Below are 17,252 nucleotides of genomic sequence, written 5' to 3'. Positions count from 1 at the left end.
GATTTCCTGTTCCTGCCCTTATACATTATTCACATTGGTGTCCCCAAACTACCTTTTGGTTATTGTTGCAAAATTTAACATTTCAGGGGACAGCAGATGGACACATATTTTGATCTGCCTTAGAGTGAGCACTACCAGACAACACCACAGTGTATAACGTTGCTAAGTTTACTCCATATAGATGCCTGAGTGCCTTAGCACATCTTATTCTTTTTCTTTACAAAAAGTAAATATCAGAACCTTTAGTGGGGCTGGTGTTGTAGTGCAGCAAGTTAAACAGTTGCCTGCAATGTCAACATGCCATATGAGCACTAACTGCTCCACTTCTGATCTAGCTCCTTGCTAACATGCCTGAAAAAGCAGCAGCAGATGAGTGAAGTACTTGGGCCCCTGCCACCTGTTTGGGAGACCTGGATGGAATTCTAGGCTCCTGGCTTCTGCTAGGCCCAGCCCAGCCTTTGAGGAATGAACCAGCAGATGTAGGATCTCTCTCTCTCTGTCTCTCTGTCTCTCTCTCTCTCTTCTTTCTCCCTCCCTGTGGCTCTGCCTTTCAAATGAACAAATTAATCTTTTTTAAAGCTTTTTTTATTTTAAAAATATTTTATTTATTTATTTGAAAGATAGAGTTACAGAGAGAGGGAGAGACAAAGAGAAAGAGGTCTTCTGTCTGCTGGTTCACTCCCCAGTTGGCCGCAATGGCTAGAGCTGAGCCAGGCCAAAGCCAGGAGTCAGGAGCTTCTTCTGGGTCTCCCATGTGGATGCAGGGACCCAAGCACTTCCATTGTTTTTCTAAGCCATTAGCAGAGAGCTGATCAGAAGAAGAGCAGCCAGGACACAAACTGGCACCCATATGGGATGCCAGCACCACAGTTAGAGGCTTAGCCAACTACATCACAATGCCAGCTCCAATCAATCATTTTTTTAAATAAAAATTACTCTATTACCAATACTTGTTGTAAGTAGGCCACGTCACATAAGACTCATGATAAGAGCTAATATAATTTGTGTCCAGCACCATTATAAGCACTGCAAAGCCATCATTAGGTGGGTACTTTTATTATTTTCACTTCACAGATGGGCAAACTAAATCTTGAGGAAACAAACTTCCCAAAGCTCACATAGTTACTAAATGGTGATAATATGAACAATGAGCTCCAGACAGATCAAAGGCAGCAAAACTGCAGGTTCAGCTGCACATTCATTGGAGGAACGGGATCATTCAGGGTTCAAACAAGCAAAAACTAAAACAAAGACTATTTTAAGAATATTCTAGGAATATATTGATGAAGACCACATCTAAAGGCAAGATATAACTGATGTACATTTTAGCTCCTCAAAATGGAAATTTCTTATAACAAATAAAAATGATTTTCAACTTTTGCATATGCAAAATGCTGATACCATTCAGGAATTAATTATGTAGAAGATTGGATGTATATTGGATTCAGTCTTGTGCTGTTATTGATCTTCTCATTCTTAGTCCTGGGGTTCTCCTCCATGTTAGTGTGTTGACATGACTATCCTGGCATGTTCCATGACAGACAAAAACCACACAAAGTCACATTGAAGCATACAAGCTATTATATATTTTCATAATATAGAACTTTAACATATAGTAATCAACAGTGGCAAAATATTTCTGTCTTTGACATTATTTTTGTGAGATCCAACCTGTAATTGAGACCAGAGAAAACAATATGGAAAAACAAATTCATGAGAACGGGATAAAAATATCATGAACAGCAAAATATGTCTGAGTATTTAAAACCGTATAGAAAAAATAAATTAGATGAACAATTGTGTAAATATAAATTAAAAAAGATGACATTCTTAATAAATAAAAGTTTACTATTTACATTTTTATATATTGCTGAAAGACTTAACTTAGATCCATAAAAACACATAAACGGGGGAGAAACATAAAACCAAAATAGGAGCAGCAAATTTATGCATGTGAGGTACAGAGAAAGGATTGGAATTGTGTTTGGTTTTTGGTGTTGAGTTGTTTCTCTTTGTTTTCCTTTTTTACAGTAGGCCAGTAGATTTCTTATGAGTACAGATTTTAAGCACTTCAATGAATTCATTTTTTGGTAGCTTCCAGAAGGTGCCAAACAGATTTCAACCTCAGAATAATTAGAAATACCCATAATAATTATAACAATAATAAAAAGGTATAATATGGTACATAAATATGGAAGAGCAGTTTGTAATATGATTACATTTTCTCTAGATGAGATCACAGTTTTATTTGTAAATATTACATTTAAGTATATATATACACACATATATGTACAACTATATATACATGTGCATATATATGTAAATTTATATTTATATATAATATCTTTATATAGATAGATATCTGCGGACAGGTTATTGATTACAGAGACCCAAGAAAGCAACTCAGTAATTGTTCAAAAGTCTCCTCACTGACTGCTGGTGTGTGGTTTAAGAGGCCCCGAGCTGTTTGCACTCAGAATGCCATGTCTTCTTTTCATGGAACACTTGATGTGGAATTTGAAGTCTGAGAAGTGAGGTGAAGAAGGGATTTCAGAGACTCCCTTCCTCTGAAAGTTGGAAATGGCCTGGAAGTCTTGAATAGATGACAGTAAACTGACTTTTATACTGTAGCAAAGAATTGGTTTTTAAGCAAATCATTAAACTAGGAAAGGCCAGAGTAAGGGGGAAAAATTGAACTGACATACAAAGTGAAATATCCCCCCAATACGGGACTTTCTCAAAGGGTGGACTCTCATCCAGGAGCTCCAGCATTATTCCTTGAAATATCAAATGAGCACTCCCTGTCTTTCTTGAAAGGCTACTATGCCTGTGCATTTTTGAGAAATAATTCATGTCAACCTTGGCCTTCACATATTGCCACAGGCCATTTGAACCTCAAGGCCTCACCATCCCCTGCCCTCCCACTGTGAGGTAGGTAAGTATTATTATCCCCGTTCTGCAGCTAAAGGAATTGAGTCAAATGTAGAGGCAATTTAATAACTTGTTTAAAATCATTGATCAAACTGCTGCCTGGACTTAAAATTCTATATGCTGGGGACGTAATTCCTTTCTTGGCTATCACACATTTACTCTGAAAAGAAAATCATTGATAGGAATTTGGCAAAACTGGAATAAATTACAAGAATACAGTTGTATTCATTTGCTATGTAGGTTTTTGCTTGGTTTGCTTGTTCTTAGCTTGTTCTGTTTCTCAAAACTCATTGGAATTACCTGTCTGGTCATGTAGCAGCGTTGTAGGGAATTGGGCTGTGCAGTGTAGTTCTGAGTGCAGTCTTTATAAAACCCAGTGCTATACTGGTAAATAGAAGCATTTTATAATGTGAAAAGCACAATGACACAATATGTCCCCTTAATATTCAGAAAACAAATATCAAGCCCACCCACTCCCGACTACAACTGATTACCACCAAATAAACAAAACACCCCAACACCACCACCAACATATCAAGGGGGAAAATGTCATGTTTTCTGGACCTACCACAATGTACAGAAAATAACAGACAATGCTACAAAAATCTACTCTGTGTCCACTAAGGAATTATTTATGCTTGTCTCTACCTACTCAGTCTGTAGAATAAGTAATTTCCTCTGGGAAACATAACAACAGATTTCTTATTCTTAATTTTAAATCATGCATTTTTATTTCATTTTAATCTCTTTGTCTTCCTATTACTCTGTATCTGTACACTTTTGTCACCACCAATTTCTTCTTTTTATTTTCCCACTTGAAGTAGTTCCAGAAAAAAAAACATAAAAATCTCAAAACTGTTAACTTGATTTTTATTTCCTTCATTTCCTCTCCTTTCCTTCCTTCCTTCCTTCCTTCCTTCCTTCCTTCCTTCGTTCCTTCGTTCCTTCCTTCCTTCCTTCCTTCCTTCCTTCCTTCCTTCTTTCCTTCCTCTTTCTTCTTTCTTTTCTTTTTCTCTCTCTTTTTAAAACACAGGTAAGACCTATAACAAACTGACAGTTACAACCAAGTTAAATTGAACCTGGAAGGGAGGTAGCTGAGATCTGTCTCAAAGAATTATTTTCCACAACTAGCATGCATGAATCAAGCCAAGGTGGGAATAAGACCAAGAGAACTGTCTAGGCAGTGAATCAATATGCTGAAGCCAGGAACAGCAGCTGATACCCTCCATCTTCAAAGACATACTATTCATGCCCATTAATCACTCCCTTCTTCAGCACTCCAATTCACCCACAAAAACTGACTTCCCAAGGACTGTATTACTTACACAATTGTTGGCACAAAATTTAGGATAATGCAAATCCTCTGGGCAGGCAATGAGGGATGTGGCCTCAAAAGGCTTTCTAAGATGGGACTTTGAAAACTGCCCACCTCATCTTTTCCATTCTTGCTGCTAAATGGCTAATACTTCTTCAGATGCAGAACCCCCAAGTGTTTTAGGGCCCCTGAGCTGCCAATAAACAGTGGGCATTCCATTGTTCTAAGCAGGAGATGACTGAAGAGATGAGACAATGAGTTAATTCCCAGGAATAAAAAAAGGACCTGGGAATCAGTGCATTGCCTGACTAGAGCCGGCCCTTCTGCACTGTTTGAGAAGAGCTTCTTACTTAGACGGCTTCTCATGTGGGCATGAGGCTGGCTGCCAGTCAGGTAGCCTCTTTTGCCTAATATCCTTGGCAAACATGAAATTGTTGGTAAGAGGCTGGAATGATAATAAGAAGGAGACTTGGTAAGTCTTTACCCAGAAGGGCTCAATTCAATTTGTGAGTCAGGAGTTGGAAGTCAGTAGGGGAGGTAGAAAGATGATGAGGAGTGATTTAAGGAGTGAGGTTCTGTGGTCCCTGCAATCCCACCTTTTGTTCTGTCATCTTTGGATTTTACAAAGTTTTTTTTTTTAATTATTACTTATGGGTTTTGATAGGCTACTAACAGGGCTGACACTGTTACTGTCCTTAGCTTGTACCCTCTCAGTAAGGGCAAAAGAAAGGCCTCACAAGTTATAAAGAATTCTAAGACATTGGAGAGAGGTACAAAATTGGAACAATTCTAATTTCATTCTTATTTTTTGCTAAGGATTGGCCCTGGTTAACACAGGAAAAAAATGCCCTGAATATTAGTAACATTATTTCGTGAGGAAGAAACAAAAGATTTGAGCTGGGCTACAACAATGGTTGAAGTCTCTCCATTCTGTAATATGGTACAAGCCATAGGAACTATTTGTGCACTGCATCCTTGCATGTGGGCACCTGTGTAAAAAGCACCTCGATATATTTCTTAATATAACTGATCACAGAGAGCCAACAAATGTCCTCAAGTGTCCTTGATCATCAGGTAAATGCTGTTTGGAATGATACAGTAAAATGGTTTCTGAAGTTGTTTTTGGTCCCAATAGGAGAAGGAGCTGTGATGGATTAACAAGGACTGCCTTGGATGCAGGAATTTCTAGGGGCTGCACAGATGTCTGGTATTTTCCATTCCTATGCTAGACTGTTTCCTTGGTTGTCTTCACTAGACTTGAGATGACTTGATTTTCAGTAATCTTTATGTGCTATCTCTAGTTTAGACCCTCCTACCTTCTCACTCCTAGCTTCAGATTTCAGAAAAGATGTCAAACTTAACTGTTCTCCCCACTGCATCCTGTCATATTCTTGGTCCATACTAATTCAAAGGGAATGAACAGGTGACTGACTGAAAACAGGTAAAGGGGCTCACAAAGAAATTGGGGCTTCCATGCACAGCTGAATAGCTTCCACTTAGCTTTTGGAGGCTGAACATGGAAGAGAGGGAAGAGTTTCCCAGCCACAGATATGGGAGTGAGTACTGGCACCTGGGAAAATATATGGAAAACTTGATGGTTATGCTGAGTACTGAGGCTGTGAACTCTAACTTCCCTCTGATGACTTCTAGAACACAATCCATATTGATCATATCCAAGATGATTCTCTGTTTCAAAATTATACCTAATCAGAGCAGTGGTGAGGTTTCCAAGATTAAAACCTACTACAGTCTGAAGGGCCAGGAAGAGTAGTATGAGGATAATAACCCAAGAGTCCTGACAAGTCCAGTGGCCTCTGGATGGCTCCAACATCACAGAGATTTAACACTGTTCCATTTAGTTACCGAACCGAACACTGGCTTAGACACTGCGGACTCTCAGGGAGGGCCCCAGCATCTGAAGTCCCTCAACTCCCTTTCAGGACAATAAATCTACCCATGAGGGGTTTCCTCCTGTAGGAGGGATAAGAAGTGAGAAGTGGGGAAATGAGGGTTATTTGTAAGGCAGACTGTTTGATTGTGTGGGGTTTTTCCTAACCTATTTCTATCATTTTGGGGTATTCAATGTATAGGATAGAGCAGCAGGAAAAGTAGCAGCAAATGTGGTCCCAAGGCAAGATTTGAGGAATGGGTGTGTTCTGTAGGGATACTATGACCTCTCAAGCCTCAAGCAGGGGGCTGGTATAATACCTTGACATTATAATCCTAAACCATTTCCATCTTGGATTCAAACCCTGGAGTTAGGGTAAAGTTCCCAGGGTAGCAGAAGAATTTGAGGATCTTTGCATACCTTGGAATCTTTACCTCTTCCTGGGCTTTAATTACCCAAAAGATAGGTGATCTTAGACCACTTCTCTTCCAATCCCAAAGGGCTGCACAACTGTGCATGCCCTACATATTCCAAGCCTCAGGGTGTGAATTATGTTGGCATCTCAATACTTGGTCTTAGCAGTTTCTGCAACTCTCTTTCTCCCAAGGTTGTGTTGGCTGGAAGCTTGGAAAAGGAAGGATTTCTTTCCAGTCTCTCTCTGCTCAGTCTCCAGAACTGCTTTCATACAAATGTCTGTATGGGTGCATATGCATGCATGTGTACTAACCAAAGATGTGCACACTCCTAGATATAGAACATGTTTCTCTCTGTAGTCGTGTGACAAGTGGCTAGAATTTTAGGAGGCTCCAGGACTGCTTGCTGTATATGCAATCCATTTCAGGCTTTGGGATGGAACTCCATTCCATCATTCAACATGGTGAGATTGGGTTCATTTGCCCCACTGTAAGTCCTTCCTAGATGAAATTAAAGGCAGACCGGTTGGGTGCTAAGGATCCCTGGTGTGGAGAGGCCATTCCATTGAGCAGCTGACTGTGAAATCAATACCAAAGGGATGCGGGTCCTGGCGTTGGGAATTCTCTGACAACTCTTTGTCCTTCCTTAGCCATGACTGTATCCCCGGAGGTCTTTCCGGCTGTGTTCTTGGGCATTGGGGTCCAGACAAGCACAGTCTCCTTGTAGGTCACAGGACATAGGGAAGGGAGTGACCTGCAGAGAAAGAGAAGGAATGAATCAGGTGATTTTTTTTCTGAAGCAATAATTATGCAATATGCAATATTATGCAATGTGCAATAATTATGCAATAATTATGAGATAAGCGTGCAGGCCAGCAGTAAATCCCTGGGTTTGGGGAGCAGAAGTTTTACACTCAAGTCATGACTCTGCTTCCTGTCTGCACTGTGATAACTTTTACCAAGAACACCATGGTCATGATCACAGCCGTTTCCATTTGCAGAGCCACCTGTTATTGGCCAGGCAATGTGCTGAACGCTTTCCAGAGGAAAATACTGAGTCCTTTTGACAATTCTGCAAAACAGGTTCTACAATAAGCACCCTTTTATTGACTGGGTAACAGAAGCTCATAAAGGAACAAGCATTTTGCCTTAAGTAGTAAGTGGCAAATATTGTGCTTAAAGTAAGATAAGCTACTTCTCTCTGAGCCTCAGGCTCCTGTGTGTAGAAATGGCAGAAAAAGACTTTTTGTACACTGTTAGCTAAAAGAGTTGTATAAAATAGTAAGTAAAGAATTGGGGGTACTATACCAAAGCTGGTTAATATAATCCTGCCAAGGAATATCTAACACATGAGATGTGGTGATAATCAATAAAAGATATGAAGCTATTCTTTAAGAAAACACAACTCTGCACAGATGGGTAATTTCAGTTTTGGGAGTGCATGTCTTAGGCAAGCTCACTCTGCCTTCTGAGGGACCCAAAATTGTAGGTGTGGAACGTTTCCCATACAAGTTCAGTACAAAATTTGTATGAAGGGCCTTGGAACAGACTGTAGAATCCTAACAAAAAGTGAGAGGCCTGTGGTCCAGTTCCCAGTCCAACCATTTATGTGCTCTGTGACCTTGGGCAAGCTTCCCTTTCTAGAAATGGATAGGAAGAGACCAACAGAGCAGCAGATGATCTATCTTTTCAAAGAGCACAGTACAGGCCCTGCTTGAGTCCCAGCCTGAACTAACGCAAGTAGATTTCACCTCATTGCATCATGTCATTTGCTTATAACTTTCCCCAGAGGGTCCCCCATCTGCGCAGATGAATTTAATGACCTCATTCGCCTCCTGCCTGGGCAGGGTCTCAAGTGTTCACACAATCTCAGAAAAAAGCATCTTCACTCCTCTCCCTCTCTCTTGTGTCCTTGTGAACTCATTCTCCATATCCGGCTATTTTCTGTTCTCACTGCCTCTTTGCCCGGCCCCTTCCCTCCCTTCCACCCTTCTTGCCTCCCTCCTTCCTTCCTTCCTTCCTTCCCTCCCCCTTTTCCTCCCTTTCTCTTTCCATCCTGAAATCTTGTAATAATTTAAAACATAGGCTTCAACAGCAGGAAGATTTAAATATGAACCCTGGCTCTTTCACCTACTTCAGGTGTGACCTAAGTATATGACAATTTCTCTGATATTTAGTGGACTAACTCATTAAATGGGAATAGTGTGAAATGACTCTTCTTTGAGGCCATAATGAGAGATGAGTGAAATAATTCATGAAAAATACCTAGCACAGTACTTAAGAGGTGAAAAGTGCTCCATTATAAACATACACATTATACATAGATGCATGCACACATGAGTCTCTCTCTATATTATTTTGGGGATCTATGTTCCCAACAATTCTGTGGTTAATAAGCAGAGACCATGTCCATTTTGTTCATTCTTATTTGTTCAAGGCCTAAACCATAGAATGGATGTTGTTCCATTCATTTCTCCATCTCTCTCCAACAGCTAACACACTTCTTGATTTCTCTTTTCAAATTAAATTCATAGATGCTTGACACTGGAGTCACCCAATTCAGATTCTTTTTCTATGCAGTACCTTTATTCCTATTTACTATCACTTGCTGTTCCCTTTTTAGCACACTTACTTTCTAGCCCCCACTAACTTTGTGGAATAAATCTAGAATATTCCATCTAGAACCTATAATATTTTTCCATAATCTCCAGGATACTTTCCTACAAAGTCTTCACCTTCAAAAGAAACACAGGATGTTAGAACTAAAAGAGACACAGAGAGAAACTCTACCAGTTCAAGTTGGGAAACAGAATGAGGAGCCAAGTGAAAAATCCCACAATTGTCCTAGCAGGTAAAGGAGCCATGGTGGCAGCCAGGAGACCTGGGTGGGATTCTTGCTTCCCTCATATTGAAGAATTTTAGGAAAATACCTTCACTGTCATGGAGCTCCATTTCTTGATTTCTTTTAAACAAATAGTGTATTTCATATGGCTGTGAAGATCAAACAAGAAGAAGCAGGCAAAAGTCCCAGCACACAGCTGAACACCTAGGAAGGCTCAATGCTAAATATGTATGCGCTGAATCAAATTTCTCACTGACTCATATTTCACTATCTTCCCTGTCTTTTGTCTCCTCTCTCCCACCTCCCAGACTTGGAAAAACTCTGTCCTTAACGCACCCATCTTTATATCCCTTTCTCCTCCTCTGGCTCATATTCTACCATTAGAATGATCCAGTTATCTTTAATGTCTTCCCTATGACTTTTGTTGTAACTCTTTCCTATTCAGCTTTAGTGTCCGTCTTGGACAGTTTTACATCTGCTTTATCTCTTGTTCATTCTGATGCATGTTGCACAGGTAAATATCAAATGATTCTTAGAATAAAATTCAAAGTCTATCTTAGAATAAAATCCAAAATAAAATAAAATCCACAAGGCCTTAAATGATCTGATCACTACACACTTTTCAGATCTTACCTGAATCCCTTCTTTCCCTCACTCTCTGTGGGTTATTATTTAGGTATTGGCCCCTCAAATACTCCAAGTGTCTTCTTCTTTTAAGTCTTTAGCTATTATTGTTCCTTTGCCCTAGCTGCTCTTCCTTGGCCAGTTCCTTTTCATTCTTCAGGTCTTAGATCAAGTATTAGCTGCTGCTTTGTTGGTATGGCCAAAGATGGCACCATCACCTTCACGCCATATCCCAACATGCTTTTTTTTATACCTTTTTAATACTAAATTACTTCTGCACTTGTATGTCAGCTCAGTCTGGACAGGGACCATGTCTGTGTTGAACTGAACCTTTGTGAATCAAACAATAGACATTCAATGGACTAACAAGTGGATGGACAAATGAATGCATGAAAAGCTCTGGCCAGAAAGGAATAGCAAGCATAGACTTTCCCTGTTACCCCTGTCTTGCATGTTCCTCTCTCTACCTTCCCCGGTTTCACTGGCTTCTCCAACATCATAGCTAGCAGCTTCTTGCCACCAGTAGTCATCTCAGGCTTGTCTGGCAACTCTATTTTTTGGGATGGTGTCACCTTCTCTTCCCTCCCAAGGTAAGCCCAGGTAGCTTCATTATTTTCCAGAGAAACTACAAGAAGGGAACCCAACTGAAATATGATGAAGTCTAGAAGATTTGGTCTCAGGAGGCAAACCAGAGTTCCCTTGTCTTCCTCACATGCCTAAAAGTGTCACTGCATTCACTGAACACTGGCAAGGAGTCCGAGGTTCACTTGTAGGCTCCACACAGGAACTGCACGATTTCCAGTAAGACTTTGGCACCCTGTAGACACCATTTTTCCCATTTGTAAAGCAGAGGTCTTCTTAAATGTCTCACAGGATTCTAGGGATCGGGATATGCAATCATGTCATCTCCAATCAGCACTAAGAGTGCCCAAGGTGCACAGTGTCTGATTCCCTCCACTTTGTGAACTGCCTCTTAGGAACCTGCCTTGAGGTCCTGTCATCACAAGCTCTCTCACTAATCAAGAGTCTAAAGCTGGGAGCAGAAGGGTGGAGATTCCCAGATGTTTCTAGTTCTGATTTGGAAGAGACCTGATGAAGTCTGTTCATGCAGATTCAAGCAGGGAACACCATGGTAAACAAACAGTAGTGAGTCTGGAGGGCCTGCTCTGTGCCAGATTTATATGTGCAGGCTTGTTGACTCTGCACAACCTTGCAAAGCTGCCATTTCTAGCTGCCCATCTTACAGACAAGACAATAGAGGCTCAAGAATTTTAAAGAAAACCAACTTGCCCCAAGCCTTGGTGCCAGTCAATACGTTGATGATACAGGTTTCTAAACCTCACTGTGAACATTGAGAGCTTTTCAGCAGGTGAGAGCAGAAGGAAGGCATTTTCCTTCTGGCAGGGCTGACTGCTGCTTTGTCTTTCAATAGCCAATAGCTTTTATCCCTTATGATGCACCTGGCACCAGGCTACGCTGTATGTGCATTATCTTACTCACTCTTTCCAGCAACGCTAAGCAGGCAGCTATTCTTACTGTGCCCATTTTATGTCTTAGAGCAAACTAAGATGCAAACAGGTGAGTCACTGGTTGGCAGGAGGCCTGGAATCTGCATTGGTGTTTGCAATCATCCCCCGACTGGTAATCAGCAGAGCAAGTCAGGGTTCTCTCTTCACAAAGATGCTGAGGCATGGTAAGGATATTCACATCCTGATAAACCCAGAGCTCTAAGCCCAATTCCCAGATCCCCTGATTCCCCAAGCTGCTTCCCACTTTCTCCTCCAGTCTTCCAAGAAAATATACCTCCCACAGCACAAATGCTAGTGGCCAGTTTACATTTGGAAATTCCCATAAATGGCTTGGCCACCCACTCTAGCAATCTGTTAACAAGTGTTGGTCAATGACTAAATGCTAGGAGGCGCTCCCCATATTTTCCCCTTTGGATTGAAGATGATGCTTAAGCACAGGGGTTTTTCTCTCTCTGGGTGAGTTGCCCAGGCTAACACCTTCATCTGTGTGTGTAGTTCAGGAATGCAGTGGAGGCAAACATACCGCAAGCCCCTGGCTGCAAATCTTGTCTGGGGCTGGGAGACAGGCAGGGGCTGGATTCTGACTCAGAATCAACAGGGAGGTAATACGCAGAAAGTAGTGTGTGTCTGGCGGTGGTTGTGGTGAATAAACAAAAGGTATCCTGTGCTGAATGTCAGAAATCCTTGGCCAAACCACTCACTGGCTGTGGGACCCTGGGCAAGTCACTTCCCCCAACTGACTCTGGGTCTTTGCAGTGTTGATGGAAAGACTTAATGAGGCTAAGTAGATGAAGGTGTCATGTCAAGTATGAGGACTCTCCTGTTAGCACCGTGGTCTCAGTGTGGATCCATTGCCTCACATAAAGCATGGAACAATGGATAAATAGAGAGATTTATTTTTGGATAAATTTTTCATTTGGATAAATGGAGAATAAAGTGAAGGGAAATAAATGGGATTCAAGTGGAGAAAAGCACTGGCCTATAGGAGAAGCAGACTTGGGTTTGAGTCCTTGCCTTGTTGCTTGTTTAGTTTTTACTATGAGGCAATGTACTCCCCTTTTCTGGTATTCAGTGTTTTGTTTTGTTTTGTTTTGTTTTCAAAATGGAAGAAATAATAGTTGTGCTACAGAGAAGTCTGAAGGTACTTCATAAAGTTTGGGGAAAATGGAATTAAAAGATGTTTGTTTTATTGCAAAAAAATTAAAATCCAAGCCTATGAACCACCTACAAAAAGTTCATGGAAATTAAGTTTTTTTAAACCTGGAAATCTTTTATTTAAGGTATACAAACTTCATGTATTTCACATATACAAATTTAAGGAACTATGTTCTATTAAAAATAAAACTACAAATGGACTTCAAAAGTTTTTGTGCCAAAATAAACTGATTTTCAATTCCACTTTTCCACACACATTTTAAGTACCCTTGTATTTTGGATGAAGTGTAAAACTTAATCCCACCAGTGCTAAAGTCTTTCTTGAGGTGGTGTTTAGCACAGCAGTTAAGTCACTGCTTTGGATGCCTGCATTGCGTGTCAGAATATGTGAGTTCAAGTCCCACATCCACCTCTGCTTCCATTTCCTGCTAATGTACACTCTGGAGGGCAGCAAGTGATGACTCATTCATCTGAGTATCTACCCCTCTTGTGGGAGACCTGGTTTAGTTTCCAGGTTCAGTCCTGGAAGTTGTTGGCATTTGGGGAGTGAACCAGTGGAGGAAAGATCTTTGTCTTTCAAATAAAATAAAAAGTAGAAGTAAATAAAAATAAAATTCAGGTAAATAACTTAGCATAGTATATAGCATGAAATATGTGTTCAATAAATGATGATGATGGTCCAAGTGTAAGTGGCTGCTCTCTGCAGCTCTGCTATCTTGTCTTGATAAGTAGAGAGGTATCTTGTTTGGAAAGATAGAGAATATGTAGCGTTCCCACAGTGAGGAATCATCCTTTTGGAATGTCTCATGAAAATGACCATCAATGGTTAGTTTATCTCTTCACAATCATCCTAGTTCAAAAAATTAAAATCGGATGACTGAATAGTGTAGCCGCACTAACTCCAGCTGCTCTGGGATATGAAAAGAATGAAGGAGGAACCACATTTCCAGAGGCCTGACTGATGGAAATTTTCAGTGAAGAAGTGACAAAATAGAGCCGGCGCCGTGGCTCAATAGGCTAATCCTCCACCTTGCGGCGCCGGCACACCGGGTTCGAGTCCCGGTTGGGGCACCGGATTCTGTCCCGGTTGCCCCTCTTCCAGGCCAGCTCTCTGCTATGGCCAGGGAGTGCAGTGGAGGATGGCCCAGGTGCTTGGGCCCTGCACCCCATGGGAGACCAGGAAAAGCACCTGGCTCCTGGCTCCTGCCAGGATCAGCGCGGTGCGCCGGCTGCAGCGGCGGCCATTGGAGGGTGAACCAACGGCAAAAGGAAGACCTTTCTCTCTCTGTCTCTCTCTCTCACTGTCCACTCTGCCTGTCAAAAAAAAAAAAAAAAAAAAAAAAAAAAAAGAAGTGACAAAATAAAGAAGATTCCCTGGGATAAGAACAGAGAAGAGATACTGCTGCAGCCAGCTACCAATGGGGAGCCGCTATCTTCCATTATCAATGTAGAAAGAAATTGTTGTGCACCCTACCATTTAGAGTTTTAGCTGAAAGGGAATTCCACAGTCGTCCAATGGCTTCAGCCAGGGGAGCTGACTGGAGTCCAAGGAACTACTACGTTTGGAGCAGGGAAGCCGCCTTGCTTCCTTCACCTCCCCACTCCTGCAGAGCACCATACTCTGCAGTGAAAAGTCTAACAGTCAGGAGATGCCAGCTTATTATAGAGCAGTGTCTATATAGTCTACAGACTATATATAGTCTGTGGAAACCCAATGTCACTGGTGATATTGCCTCAGGAGAACCTTGCAGACCACACTGACTTTGATTTCAGCCAGGAGCAATACCTGGAGATAGAGGCCTCACCTAACTCCCTGAATACAGAACACATCACCTGCTTCCCATACCCCATGCAAGGGCTCACAGTGACAACCAGGGAAGTGGTACCATCTTGATAAATCAAGTGCAGGCAGCCACAGCTCATGCACCCTCAAGTAAGGGACTTTATCTGAGAATAAATCCACAGTCCCTACTGACTTTGAGTCTTGCCTGGAGGGTTGGCAGGGGGTGGGGTACCCCACTTAAGCTTTTGAGAATTTCCCTCCATGAACACTAAGGGAGAACACAAACAGGCAGCAGGGTTTGGGAATGCCTCAGTTCTCTCCATGGAAGGAATAGGCTCATGGGGCTGAGAGTGGATATCCTGCTCCCACTGACTGTAGGAGCACTGCATGCTATGATTTTTTGAATTCTGTGACTGCACAATGGGGTGTGGGGTATAGCTGGGTCTTTGGAAAATCACTGTGTCTGGCTTTAGAATCTCAAAGTTCTCTGAGTGCTTGGGGTAGGTCATTGCAGAAGGCTCTGGCCTCACATTGAGGGCTGTACAGATCATTTGTGTGGTTCATGTGCCTGTGTGGGTGGGGTGTGTAGCCATTGTGGGCTCTCCCTGGGCATTGATCACCTTGGCAGAGAGAAGGGAAGGCAGTGATCCACCAGATGATGTGATCATACCCTCCTCCCCTGCTGACATTAAAGGAGATCTACCACGCCCAACTTGGGTGTCAGCCTGGACTCTTGCACCACTCTGAAGCACTGACTGGCGCTCCTGTCCTCACCCAGCACACATCTCTGAATATTCACTGAAGGAACAGACACTCCACTAAGGCACAGAGGCATATTTCAAAGATAAAAGCCATCAGAGGAGAAAAACAACAAGTAGTTCCAAAAATGCCTAAAAATAAATGTAGAAATATGAGAAACATGAGCAAGGAAGATAATATGATTCCTCTAAAGGAACACGACAATACTTTGATATTAAAATGTGAAGACAAAGAGAGTGATGAAATGCCTGAAAATGAATTCAAAAGGATGCTCATAAGATTGCTCAACAACAATGAGGAGCGAATTCATGAGTTAAAGAAACCCATACATGACATGGGTGAAAAATTATGCTGATAGAGATATTGAAGAGAAATCAATCTGAAATATTAGAAATGAAGAATTCAATATGTCAAATAAAAAATACAGTGGAAAGCCTTAACAATAGGCTTGGAGAGGCAGAAGTAAAAATATCCAAGCTAGTAAACAAATCTTAAAGAAAAACTTAAAACAGTTTTAGAGATTTATGGGATACTATCAAATGACCCAACATACAGGTTGTAAGAGTTCCTGAAGGTGTGGAAAGAGAGAATTGATTAGAAGGGCTATTCAGTGAATAATAGAAATTTTCAGAAATTTGGAGAAAGAAAGGGACATCCAAGTACAGGAAGTACATGGAACTCCTAATAGACATGACCAGGAAAGATCTTCACTATAACATATTATAGTCAAGATCTAACAGTAAAACATAAAGAAAAGATTCTAAAATGTGCATCACAGAAACTCCAGATTACCTTCAGTGAATCCCCAATTAGACTGACAGCTGATTAACCATCAGAAATCCTACAGGCTAGGAAAGAGTGGAGTGACATAATCCAACTTGTAAAATAAGAAAAAAATCTATCTACCCAGAATACAATACCCAGCAATGTAATCATTTATAAATAAAGGTGAAATAAAGAAGTTCCTAAACAAACAGAAACTGAAAAATATGTCACCATTTCCCAAGTCTTACATAAGGATGTGCTACACACAGAAAAATAGGCATCATTATGAAAAAATGTGGAGGTAGAAAATCTCCTAGTAAAGTAAAAAGGAAATCCACAACAAACAACAGGAATAATTATGGAAAAATGACAGGAGCAAGTCATTACTTATCAACAATACCCTTGAATATAAAAGTCCTAAATTCTCCAATTAAAAGATACAGACTGACTCATTGGGTTAAAAAACAGGACCCATCTATTTGTTGCCTACAAGAAATACACATCACCAACAAAGACACACACAGACTGAAAGTGAAAAGATGAAAAAAGATATTCCATTCTAACAAAAAGGGGAAAAAAGCAGGAGTATCCATCCTAATATCAGACAAAATAGACTTTACCATAAAAACTGTTAAAAGAGACAACGAAGGGTATTATGTATTGATTAAGGGAGAAATTCAACAGGAAGATGTGACTATAATAAATGTATATGCACCCAACACCAAGGTACCAGGCTATTTAAAACAAATGTTAACGGTTTAAAAGGGACACATAGATTCCAATACAATAATAATGGGGGATTTCAACACCCCACCTTTCTTCAATGGACAGATCAACTGGACAAAAAATCAACAAAGAACTAATCTACATTATGGACTAAATGAATTTAATTGATATTTACAGAACATTTCAACCACAGCTGTAGAATATGCATTTTTTTCATCAGTGCATGGGAACCTTCTCTAGGATGGACCATATGTTAGGCCACAAAGCAAGTCTCAACAAATTAAAAGAAAGTTGAAATCGTATTATGTGTCTTTCCTGACTATACTGGAATGAAGCTGGAAATTAACCACTTAAGAATCTCTAGAACATATGAAAACACATGGAGACTAAACAATATGCTCCTAAATGAACACGGGGTCATAGAAGAAATCAAAAGGGAAGTTAAAAAAATTCCTAGAAATGAATGAAGATAATAACACACTTATCAACATTTACAGAAGGTGCTGGCACTGTGGTTCTGCA

At 40.8% G+C, this 17,252-nt stretch overlaps 1 protein-coding gene across 2 annotated transcripts in view; it reads right to left on the bottom strand.

The window, feature by feature from the left end:
* Positions 1 to 1,563: 1,563 nt before the first annotated feature.
* PAPPA (pappalysin 1) overlaps positions 1,564 to 17,252 on the bottom strand; it is a 266,049-nt gene continuing 250,360 nt past the window's right edge. For both annotated transcript variants that reach the window (XM_051855823.3, XM_089319886.1), the window contains one exon: positions 1,564 to 7,301. In XM_051855823.3, the coding sequence (XP_051711783.3) occupies positions 7,194 to 7,301 (108 nt within the window). In that variant the 3' untranslated portion in view covers positions 1,564 to 7,193. The remainder of the gene's footprint in view (positions 7,302 to 17,252) is intronic.

The sequence above is a fragment of the Oryctolagus cuniculus genome, chromosome 1, assembly GCF_051225735.1.
Source record: "Oryctolagus cuniculus isolate XC-2025 breed Fujian yellow rabbit chromosome 1, ASM5122573v1, whole genome shotgun sequence".
Taxonomy (NCBI): domain Eukaryota; kingdom Metazoa; phylum Chordata; class Mammalia; order Lagomorpha; family Leporidae; genus Oryctolagus; species Oryctolagus cuniculus.
This window is presented reverse-complemented; position numbering and strand designations above follow the sequence as displayed.